The sequence below is a fragment of the Rattus norvegicus genome, chromosome 6 (assembly GCF_021556685.1).
Source record: "Rattus norvegicus strain SHRSP/BbbUtx chromosome 6, alternate assembly SHRSP_T2T, whole genome shotgun sequence".
Lineage (NCBI taxonomy): Eukaryota > Metazoa > Chordata > Mammalia > Rodentia > Muridae > Rattus > Rattus norvegicus.
Window position 1 is genome coordinate 27,011,769 of NC_141539.1, and position 12,455 is coordinate 27,024,223.

At 39.8% G+C, this 12,455-nt stretch overlaps 1 protein-coding gene and 1 long non-coding RNA gene across 2 annotated transcripts in view; one reads left to right on the top strand and one right to left on the bottom strand.

The window, feature by feature from the left end:
• Birc6 (baculoviral IAP repeat-containing 6) overlaps positions 1–12,455 on the bottom strand; it is a 193,582-nt gene that overhangs the window by 11,080 nt on the left and 170,047 nt on the right. The window contains 5 exon segments of the mRNA NM_001170596.4: positions 74–151; positions 2,451–2,612; positions 3,685–3,902; positions 4,479–4,589; positions 5,791–5,936. Coding sequence (NP_001164067.1) covers positions 74–151; positions 2,451–2,612; positions 3,685–3,902; positions 4,479–4,589; positions 5,791–5,936 — 715 coding nt within the window.
• LOC148005094 (uncharacterized) lies at positions 5,489–10,777 on the top strand. The gene is made up of 2 exons (XR_015622823.1): positions 5,489–7,070; positions 10,111–10,777. It is a non-coding gene; the product is annotated as an uncharacterized LOC148005094 (long non-coding RNA).

Below are 12,455 nucleotides of genomic sequence, written 5' to 3' on the forward strand. Positions count from 1 at the left end.
TGGTCACCAATTTCCCTTGCAACACACACAGATCTCAGAGTATAAGTAAATTTGTCAGAAAAACTTTGTTTACTTGCAAAAAACTTGATGTCTGAGGATTCCACTTCTCTTCTGGTCTTCCATGCCACGTATTCAGGATGCTTAAACAAACCTTAAGGAGAAAAGACAGAATTTAATAGAACTAGTAGCAAACTGTCTCAGCTAGAAATAAAAATATTATGCTCTCATGTCAAAGTGTATCTAAGTCTGTGAAAGCCCACTGCATCCTCAGATGTGACCCAAACCCTTGTGGAATTACTTTCTTCATAAAGAAAACTCCGCACCCATTACATCTGCATCTGCACAAATAAGATGCACATTTTTGTGCTGGTTGATACAAGATCAATTATAAACTCAGGTGGTCCTAAACTAGCTTTGTAGTAGAAAGATGACCTTGAGTTTCTGATCTTCCCACTCCCATTGCTCTAGTAGATAAAAGGGATACACCACCATACCCAGTCAACGCAGTCATGAAGATTAGAACTAAGACTTTGTGTATGTTAAGCAAGTACACTATCAATTAAACTATGTCACTAGTCCTATATAACATATATCTTAATGAAAAGTAATACTTTTCCAAAACCAAGACGCTTTAAGTGAAATTTATTTCTTTGTGGATGCCTGTGGGCATGCATGGGATCAGGGGGCAGCTTGAAGGCCTCTTCTATCACTATGAGGGTTCAGGGACTCAAATGCAGGCTGTCAGGGTTAGCCATAGTACATTTACCCACTGAGGTCAAAGGGTGCTGGATCTCTGGAAACTAGAGTTTCAGGCGGCTGTGAGACCACATATGTGGGTCTTCCAAACTGAATCTGGATCCTCTAGAACAGCAGTGTAGTTCTTAGCCACTGAATCATCTCTACAGCCCCAACTGTGATTTTTTTTCTTTTACAGTTTTTTTTTTAATTGTGTGTGTATGCATATACATGTGCATAAGAGAGCAGGTGCCAGATGGCATCGGATCCCCCTGCAGCTGGAGTTTAGAGGTGGCTGTGAGTCAGCTCTCTAAAGTCAGGGACTGGAGGTGTATTACTCTACTCATGGTAGAGTATTTACTCAGATGCACGAGGCCATCCATCTGATCCCAGAATGACAAAACCCAGTAATTTTAAAGTGTACACTTGTGTGGGTGATTCATCAAAAACACTTCAAAGAGTAAATGCTCAGAATGCTGGTATCTCAGGTCTTCACCCAGTCAGCCTTACTGAATGAACTGCTTAAGCAAAATCCACTTTATATGTTACTTGGGACTCAAGATCTATCAAGAAAAGACAACACAGGCTACTTCAGCTTCGTTCCAGAAAACCTGCTCTTTGTTTTTCAAGGAAAATAAGTGGTGCCTCTGTTAAACTTTCTCAAGAAATCTATAAAACTAGTTTTAGTTTTATGATTTATCATTCAATGATGATGAAATAATATCATCCCAGATTGAACTGGATGAAAATAAAAGTGAAAAGGAAGCCAAACCTTGGCGACATCTTTGATAAAAAGTCAATTTTAAAAATGTTGCTACTCAGGGTTGGGGATTTAGCTCAGTGGCAGAGCGCTTGCCTAGGAAGCGCAAGGCCCTGGGTTCGGTCCCCAGCTCCGGGGGGGTGGGGGGGGGGAGAAAAGAAAAGAAAAATAAAATGTTGCTACTCCTATGACCAAGAGGCATGTGCTTGTGTGTGTGCCTGGTGCCTGCCTAAGGAGGCCAGAGAGGGCATCAGGTCTGGGAAGCAGACAGTGCTCCTGAGTACTGAGCCATCTCTCAGCCCTACAGATGCTTCTCCTCGTAGTTTTTAAGAGTAATAATCAGCATGGAATTTACTATTAGAATCCTATTAAACTATGAAACATTACACCGAAAATGATAATTTTTAAAAAAAAATTTTACTTTAAAAAGGTTTCCTATAGTCATAGAAAATGATTTCTGTTTTAAATAAATCATATTATTTCTAGAATATACCTTTTGACTTTTTTCACCCAGCGGTGGGAATTAAGCCCAAGGCTTTGACCATGGGAAGCAAACATTCTCTACCACAGAGCTGTGTTCCCCAGGCCCAGAAATAATTTGCTACACCTTTTTGTCAGATTTTATTTTCTAGTGAGAATGAATCATCCCACTGTTAATAGGAAGAGGACAGCAGTCCAGAGCTGACAGAGTGCTGCTGCTCAGCCACAAACAACCCTGAAAAGAGGACACCCAGAGGCACAGACACTGGCTGTGCTGTACTCTTGAGCAGGACTAACTCATGGACGCTGTTGTTTTGCCCTTTTCAGTTTCTTCTCTCTTATTTTCAAGCTGATCTGTCAGCAGGTGCCAGATGTCTGTCCACATAGAGGAAGCTAAGAATGAAGAAAAAATATAACCACGCCAACTTTTGTCTGAGTCACAAACAGCCTTCAGATCAGTGTGTGGCCACCTTACCTTGCCATCATTGTAAAGGTTGGGATTGAAGCGCACGCTATGACCCCCAGTGGTTTCTAGGTTCACAAGAGGAGGTGAGCTAGGATAATCCTGAGGAAAATATACATCAAACTCAAAGCAGCCATTTGCATAGGGGGTGTCCGCTGGCCCAGTTATCAGAACCTGGAGTGCACATAAACAGAAAGATGTGTGACAGTCATCCTCACAAGCACCTTAAAGAACAATGCAAGAGCTGCCTCCTGTCAGCCAGAGCACAAGCTGGCCAAGAGTGGAATCAGAAGTTAAACACACACACACACACACACACACACACACACACACACACACACACACACACACACGACTAGAAAAATGTTTCTTATTAGAATTCAGAATGGCATGGCTGCCAGGTGGTGGTGGTGCATACCTTTAATACCAGTACTCGGGGGGCAGGGGCAGGGGCAGGGGCAGGGGCAGGGGCAGGGGCAGGGGCAGGGGCAGGGGCAGGGGCAGGTGGAGCTCTTGAGTTTCAGGGCAGCCTGGTCTCCAGACTTTGTTGCAAGATAGCCAGTGCAACAGAGAAACCCTGTCTTTAAAAAGGTAAAAACAAAGCCATGGTTTTGGTGAAAATAAATTCTTATTTACATCAAGAAACTTTACCCGAATCTTGAACTTCTTTTAAGGTATAAAGAACTTTTTTTGTGGGAATTTTCCTCTGAGTCAATCAACAGATACATTACCACCTGCAGTAAACGGCTCCACGTGGGGCCACACATTATAACTGATTTACTCTGCAGGTTCTAGGCTGAGGAGCTAAGAGAAGTCAATAGATCAACACTTTCAGCTGTCTGAGGAAGACGGACTAGTTAACCTATGAATTAAATCATTTTCCCACTACATATCAACTAGTTTTTCTTGATGCAGTTTTCTCTTAGACTTTAAGATAAGGCAGATCACAATGTTAAAACAGAAAAGTACAAGTTAAGTTATATTGTTATTTCTTTATTCGTAAAACTTAGATATTCAAAACCACAGACTGCCGATAAATTTAGAGAAAAGAGACAATTTCTGATACGAGTGTGATATGTGGGGTGACTGTGAGTAGTGCCTCCTCTGGTACGTCCTGACGTGCTGTCTCATCGACGCACCCTGAACTAACATTACAACACAGCTCCTTTATGGCCACCCCAAACGATCACCAAGTTCATGTTGAAATTTAGAATCTAGGAAGGGTGGGGACAGAGCTGCCTTCTACCTTCATGATGTCAAGTCGCTCCTCATCGCAGCGCACAAAGACACTGGAAGACGATGACAGAGGCAGCGAGGTTGAGAGTGTCACCGCCTCCTGAGCCAGGCGGCGGGCTCTGGCAGCACTGTTGGCATCATTGGCATTTTTCACCTGAGACATGTAGTGGTAATTTACTTTAAAACCCAATTTCCCATCGTCATCTTCAGAAACCATTTCAAATGTATCTAAAAGAAGACAGAAGACCAAAGTGGAGAATCAGCAGGCAAACAGTTGTTATAATACCAAAGTCAAAAGGAAGTTTCTAGTCTCTTCTGTCCCCTGTAATGGAAAGGCCCAGGGTGTGGGGCAGAGCCTAGTGCCGGAGGAGCACATCCTTAGCTTGCTTGGGCTCCTACGTTCAATCCCAGCCCTGCAGAATGACAAAAGAAAGCCACTCTCTGCATTCTCTGCAGACCTCCTCTTTCATTCCTGAAAGCATGTGCTGAAATGAGGATGAGAATGCTGTGATTAAACACATGGTGATCTCAAAACATACAGCAGAAGCTTTCATGTGTGCAGAAGGTAGAAATTAGGTCACAAACAAAACCTTACACAGGGGGTTGGGGGGGGGGGAGAGCAGAGCAACTGTCGAGGCAGCATTCCAATCAAGTCTTCTGCCTTAGGCACTAGTGGACTAGAATCACAGACAAGTGTCACCATCCTAGCTCAAGTCTAGAGTTCTCTCGTTTACCCTAAACACCTTAGCAGCACTGCTCCAAGGGTGAAGATGACGTTGTAGCAAAAGAGAAATTCCAACTTACCAAACTGCAATGTTTTCATGACAGCCACATACTTCTCTTCAAGTGATTTTAATACTGACAGAGGTTTGGGTTTCATAGCCACCTTCTTTGAATATTCACCTAGTTTTTTTTCTGTAATATTTTAAGATAAATAACATAAATATGCATTTTAAAATGCCTTTATCAGCATATGTGAATGCTGCTTTCTGTGAATATAATATAATAATGTGTTTCATCATGTACAGTAATATATTCTTATCATTCCATTATCTTCTGTCCTCTTCTTATTCAGACGAATCCCTTCTCTTCAGTCCATCTCCCTTTTACTGTTTCCATGAATAATTAAGCTGGAAAACGATCCACTTCTACACGTACATTTCAAAGTCGAGACTTCTACCAGACTTCCCAGTTACCTTCCTGTGATGGTTTGAATATGCGTGGCCCAGGAAATAGCACTGTTGGGAGGTGTGGCTTGTACGTTTTGGTAACGAGAATCTCATCTGAGCTGCCTGGAAGCCAGTACTCTGCTAGCAGCCTTCAGATGAAAATGTAGAACTCTCAGCCCCTCCTGCACCATGCCTGCCTGGATGCTGCTATGCTCCTGCCTTGATGATAATGGACTGAACCTCTGAACCTGTGAGCCAGCCCCAGTTAAATGTTGTCTTTAGAAGAGTTGCCTTGGTCACGGTGTTTGTTCACAGCAGTAAATCCCTAACAAGACTCTTCCTACTTTATCACCTTGGGAAAAGAGACCACAGCCATGTGCATGACCATGTGCAGCAGCCTCAATTTACTCTCCCTAACAAAATGGGACTTTCCAATTCCATCACTTTCAATGAGAAAAGGAAAGTAATTAATATGTATGTTCTTGAGCTACTCCATTTAGTTTTAGCATATATAGAAGAAATAAATTCTTTGTTTTTGGAGCTGGGGACTGAACCCAGGGCCTTGCAAGCGCTCTACCATTGAGCTAAATCCCCAACCCCGAAATAAATTATTTTAGGGGTTTTTTTTTTTTTTTTTTTTTTTTTGAGACAGGGTCTCATTATGTAGCCCTGGCTAGCCCAGAACTTGCTACTCGTTGGCCTGAAACTCATAGAGATCCATCTGCTTTCACTTTCCAAGTGCTGCGATTCAAGACATGTGCCAAGACGAATTTTCTACAAGAAATATTCTTAACTAAAACCCGACAAAGAACAAAACCTACCAGACAATGAGCTCGTTTAAGTATAAGAACTTACCTGAAAAAATGAGGGAAAAATCAGACAGTTCTCAATTACTAAATAAAACATATTTCATGCAATGGAAAAAAATCATATAAAATACTACTGGCCTTGATTTGCTTGTCGCAGATTGGTGGTGGCTGCGTGGACGATCTCAGCGGTCCGCTGGATGTCTGGGACCAGAAGAGTAAGTCCTTCTGGTTCTTGATCAGGTGCATCTGGCTTGACTCCTGTTTTAATATTTTCCCTTTTAGATCTGAATTTTATTTTAAACATGGAAAGAAATGCAAGAAAAATTAAGTTTTAAAACTGAAAATATAAATACACGAATTCAGCAACAGAAGTTAAAAATGACTGCTTATGTGCTACACTTGTCACATGTGATGAGCAGGGAGACCAGTCAGTCATTACAGCTTTGGAAGCCACAAATTAATGCCTAAGATAACAGAATATGAGCAGATTGTTCCTGTCTAGTTAAAAGACAAAAAAAAACATTACACAAATATTAACCAAATGCTTGCTATCCCTTAGGCCCACATTAGAAAGACTTAACTGTAAGTACTCAGAGGTAAAGGAACCACTTACACTCCTGAGGTAAAGCAACACTCTCTTGTCTTAGAAAGCCTTGGCACCAAAGTCCACGCGGTTTTAAAACACTACTTGTATTTCACTGAATATGCTGATTTCTGAGAGCAAAAGAACTCAGAGGAAAGAGTAGGAGCACAAATGGGCCTCGTACAAGACCAAATGTGCAGCCGCTATACATCTTAACACCAAGTGGAAGACCAGAATCTTCAAAGGATCACTCTATTCTTCTCAGGATGTAAAATGACCCGACATAGTATCAAATTATCACAACAACACAGTGTCACAGCAAGGTTTCAGTGTACAACAGTGTCAGGTCAATGTAAGATTCCCTAAAAAGCAAACGTAAGTATTTCTTTTTCTTCTATTGTAACTCCTAACACTTAATATAATTAACTAGTGTTTAGATCTTCAAAGTAACTTATCCTTGTTAATTCAGTAGAGGTTTCAAAACAAACAAATAATAAAAAATGTATGAAATCTTCCAAAGGCGTAATCTAAACTGGATGGCATCTTTTTTTGCATAAATACCTACCAACAAAAACTTTACCGTTATATTAAAATATTTCACACACAGTAGGCGTGAAGCCACAGAGAATCTTTGTTGTTTTGAGTCAGAGTTTCTCCATGTAGCATTGGGTGTCCTAAAACTCACTTTGTAGACCAGGCTGGCCTCAAACTAAAAAAAAAAAAAAAAAGAATTACCTGCTTCTGCCTCCCTAGTGCTGGAATTAAATGTGTACCAATAGGCCTGGCTGAGAATAAATTTTTGAAATTAGAATGTTGAAGAATGTAACAATATGGGGTTGGGGATTTAGCTCTGTGGTAGAGCACTTGCCTAGCAAGCGCAAGGCCCTGGGTTCGGTCCCCAGCTCCGAAAAAAAAAAAAAAAAAAAAAAAAAAAAAAAAAAAAAAAGAAAAAAAGAAAAAAGAAAAGAATGTAACAATATAATATGCCATGTACAGACAAAAATGAACCTTATTAAAAGACAAACCTGCTCAAAAGCAATTCCTTTCTTAACTATGGGGAGACAATAAGTAGTAAACTTAAGAAGCCACTCTCACAGTGCGCAGAAGCAAATGAATACAGCACAGAGCATGAGCTCTGAACTTGGTTCCAATGTGTCAAAACTGCCACATGTAACAGTAGTAAACGTTTCTACTACCCCTAACCTGGAAAGGTGACCCAACTAAAAAGTACAATGTGTCACTGGATCACTGTTCTTGTATTTCCTCATCTGTATGACGTCAAGGAAAACAAATGGCTACTTTCCTTTGTCACCCTGCAAACAACCTACCATATGTTGGAACTGTACAACACTTCAGTATCAGTCTCAATGTATGTACATGTACATGAACACATCTGTGTTTTGCCTATATGCAGAGAATAGGCAAGGATTTAAAGCTGAAATAACAGATACTTACGCTTCTAGAGTAAAGCAAAGACATGGTGTCTTGTAATTCTGAAGTGAAATTTAGCTTAGAGCTCAACAGTGATACTGGCCATTTCTTAATGATGAAATGACTCCTGTGGGAAAGCTTCAATAGGCTGCCAACCGTAGCTATCTGAAGTCGTACCCAACCTGAATGCTAAGGGTCAAGAACAGTAGAAAGGTCCTTTACAACAACTACCCTTGATTCACCAGGACGTTCCCTTCCCGATCACAAGTGATTATCATTAAGCTTACATAGAGAACGACTAGGACACTGGATAATACTGAGGAAGCGGGAAGATATTTGAAAAAAGCATTTGTTTGTAACTGAAATTTTTTTCAAATGATTCCTTAAGCCTTATTAAGCACTTAGAAAAGATTTCAAGCTAACGCATTTCACCAAGCTAAGAAAGAAGATATGAAAGTAAAACTCATTTTTCTCCAGAAATACACATTCTTTTTGAAAAAACAAAAATCCTTCAATGTGGAGTATGAACTACATCGATGCGATTAAGTGCTTTATTGTATTTACCAGCCTGACATGAAGGTTATAATAGGGAAACCATTAATTTTTAATTCCTACTTCTTAGTATAAATACTGATTTCTAAATTGCAATTTTTAAAGGAAGATTACTGATAGGCTATTTTAAAAGTATTAGCAGGATAGTAAGTTTTATGTTTTTTAAAACCAACTTTAAAAGCAGTTTAAGAATCTAGAAATTTAAGAAATCAAATACCAAGTTCAAAAAAACAATTCTTTCACATTGAAGATAATGGTAGAATCATCACAAAGGTGTATTTTAGACTTTTAAATAGGTTATCAAAGACTTTTTACTTGGATAGTTGCTTCATCAAAAACTTACATTAAAAAAAAAAAAAACCTTCCAAATGATAGAATTTTCAAACAGAGGAAGGATAAGCGCTACCTGCCTATCAGTGATCGCAGCCACTCACTGTCCTATAGAAGTTGCAGGTTACTGTCAACCCATAAGTAGGCCCAGCTCATGAAAAAAGGCCATACCTTAGCTCACATCCTGAAGTCTGTGTGAAAAGCTATTTGAGTTCAAGGCACCTAGCTGGAAGTAGGTCTCTGAGACTGACAATGGATCCAACATGGTAAGAGCAATCAGCGACGGCCGCTACCATGGCATCCGCTGCTTTGTGCATACGTTGAATCTGGTTGTGATCACTGCCCTGAAGAAATACGAGGAAGCAACTGAAGTTTCTACTATTACAAAAAATTATCTGTACACATTTGCCTCTACGCTGTGGATTCCAACTAGATAGCTAATAAAGTAAGGTTTGGCTCCATGGAGAAAATCTCAACTAGGATGTGAGCAAAATGGTCAAATCTGTCTCCAAACAAAAAGATTTAAAAAACAGAAACAAAACAAAACAAAACCTTCTAGGGCCAGTAAGACGGCTTGGTTGGTAAAGGAACTGGCTTGAGCCTGCTAACCTGAGCTGTAGTCAGTGGGGATCCACACTGTGGAAGGGAAAGAATTTACTCCCTCCAGCTGACTGCACGTTTACCGTGGCACATGCACACCCACGAACAAACACAAAATAAACAAAAAGTGTTACGTAATATTAAAACCCCAGACTTCAACAGTGTTGTATTAATGGCCTTTACTAACACTACTGCCAAATTAAGTCAGATATTACTCTAAATATACTATCTTTGTAATTCAGAAATGGAACACAACTTCAAACAGCTATTTTCTTGATAGTGCAAAATGGGAAAATCTGTTTAATCTCCTAAAGCTGAAATGTGAAATAGTTGAAATAAGCATTTAAAAAGCACAGCCATATGAAAGGTTTCTTGAAAGGAACAGAACTACTGGAAACTAGCGCCTGCACTTATCCATGAAACATAACTGTGCTTGTACTCCTCCCCTTAAATGGAAAGCCCTCTGCCAACCATTACAGTTTCAAACAAATTAAGATTAAAAGTAAGTAAGGGTTTTCTTTTTCGGTAAATAAGATTTTGTTTTTAATTTATTTTAAAATTGTTGGCTTCAAGGCCTCCAGAAAGCATCAAAGTAATTGGTAAAACATGCCCACAAGTGAGGCAAGGACCTCTGTGAGATATGTCCCATGATTAATTTAAAATCTAGGTTTAAACAGTACTTCTTTTTATGTTTACTTAAACTCTCTCTAATTTAAAGTGCCAACTTAATTTTTAATGGTTTATATGAATGTGGGAGAGGGGCGAGCTTCCACGACAAGGAAGCACGAAAGACACAGGCACAAGGCCTTGCTTGGTTTCTATACTCAGTTATAGTCTCTTTTAGCTTCTCGATATCAGGTCCTGAAAATCAGACACAGTAATAGTACTGTCTGTGACTGCCACAAATAACACCTCACTAGGTTACCAGGGGACAACTCAACTTAACCAAAAAGAAATACTAGGGTTGGGGATTTAGTTCTGGGTTTAGTCCTCAGCTGGGGTTGGGAGGGTATGGAGACAAACACTAACTAAAAAGGCTGTCAGAGCCGGGTAGATCTCTGTGAGTTCTAGGCCAGCCTGGTCTAGAAACAATGACACCATGTTTAAAGAGAATTGAACCTGCTTAAAGTCATTTTTAAAAAAGACTGTCTAGAGATGTGGCTTTGTCAAATGCTTTTTGGTTAAGGGACCAGGACTTTCAGGTTGTATGCTTAAGAGGCAGAGGCACAAGAAGAGAAACTAGGACTGCTTTCTCAGTAGAATCCTAACTCAGTGGAAGGCAGGGAACAGGAGAGCTCTGAACTTTTACAAGGTCTATGCAAGTCAAGGGAACTTAAAAGAAGAGAACCAGATTTTTTCTTTGTCAGAGAGTAGGTCAAATAATTGATTTCTAAAGAACATAGGGTACTTCTAACAGAATTTTGTTTAAGTGTGATGGATTTCTTTTCACTAGAAGACCCTGTGAAATTGCTAAGAAAAGAGGAAACTAAGAATGCTTATTTGAGGGTTGCCAAAGAAAAGTTTTACATTCAGAATATCTTACACTGAATGTCACGTGTGCTCTGTTCTTATGGCAATTAAGCCAAATTTTGAACAGCAGTAAGTCTGTCTCTCAAACTTTTGGTAAAGCTATGAAATCCTGAATGCTGTAGAATGTATGACTATTTGGCTACAAGAACACAACAGTTAATACCTGCACAGAGACAAAACAATCCATTTCCTCCTGCCCCTGAACAAGCGATGAAAGGTTCTCATTCAAAACAAAGGGATCCAGGATATCCCCATAGTATAGGCATTGTGTAGGTAACCGTTACACTAGCCGCTTATTTTTTTCACTCAACTGGAAACAGTATGTATGCAAAAGCACAGTGTATCACATCATCTCCCTACAAGTTCTTTTATTAAAGGGACAGGGCATCTTCTTTTGGAGGGTGATGATAAGATGGCAGAACCCATCACTATGCTGACCATGCTGACTTTGAACTTGCAAACCTCATAACTCAGCCTTCCAAGTACCTAGGAGAAATGCATCGCTTCATCCAGCTCTTTTTTTATACATCTTCATTTATTTTATGAGTACTTTGTGTACATGTATGTGGAACATATTTATGCCTGGTACCCACAGAGGTCAGAGGAGGGTGTCAAATTGACTAGAACTGGAGTTATAGATGGTTGTGAGGTACCGGATGTGTGCTAGGAACTAAATCTTTATTGCTCTGTAAGAGCAATAAATGTTCATCCATCCATCCGTCTGTCTGCCTGCCTGCCCATCCATCCATCCAGGTTTTGTTTTTGTTTTTGTTTTTGAGACAAGGTTTCTCTGTGTAACTCTGGCTGTTCTAGAACTCACTCTGTAGATCAGGGTGGCCTCAAAATTGAGAGATCCACCTGCCACTGCCTTTTGAGTGCTAAGAATAAAGGTATGAGCCACCACCACCAAGTGCAATAAATGTTCTTAACCACTGTGCTAGCTCTCCAGCCCTGAAATATTGTCCTAAGAATATGGTTTAGTATTCTGCTAATTATGATACAAATAGGATGCAAATCTATTGAAATATATTGCCTTTTAGTACCCCATCATAGTTCTAATTTATAAATTCTTCAGGGAATGAAAATGAGTATAGCAGAAAATAACAGAAATCTATAAAATCAAAATTATTTTATGTGCTGCCAAAGATTACCAACAGATACAAACTTTTCAGATTTTTTATCTTATTTATTGTATATGTTGTGCATATGATGTAATTGTGAGTGAAGTTACATACATGGAGTCACTTTACTAGCCCAGGAGACGTTCTAAAAATTAATTCTTGGGTTTCTCTTCAGATTTCATAGATCTTTTTTCTTTTTAAAACTATAAAGTGATTTTAAAGTCATTATGCACCTTTAAATTATTTTTATACACTACAAACACAGTGCACTGTACTATCGCCATTCTGCACTGCTCTGATAACAAACGTCTGTGGAGGCTATGCTTAAGACGCTCAGTGGGTGGGCTGGAGAGAAGGCTCAGTGGTTAAGAGCAGGGACTGCTCTTCCAGAGGACCTGAGTTCAATTCCCAGCAACCACATGGTAGCTCAGAACCATCTGTAATGAGATCCGATGCTCTTTTCTGGTATGCATGAAGGCAGCTACAGTGTACTCATAAAATAAACAAATCTTTAAAAAAAATCTCAGTGAGTACACTGGTGGCAATCTCAGGAGTGCACAGCTTTGACTGTAGCACTGCACATCACAACTCACATGGGCTTTCCTCCTGGTTTATAAAACATGGCATGCTGAGTACCAAAGGCCCTGGCAGCTCTG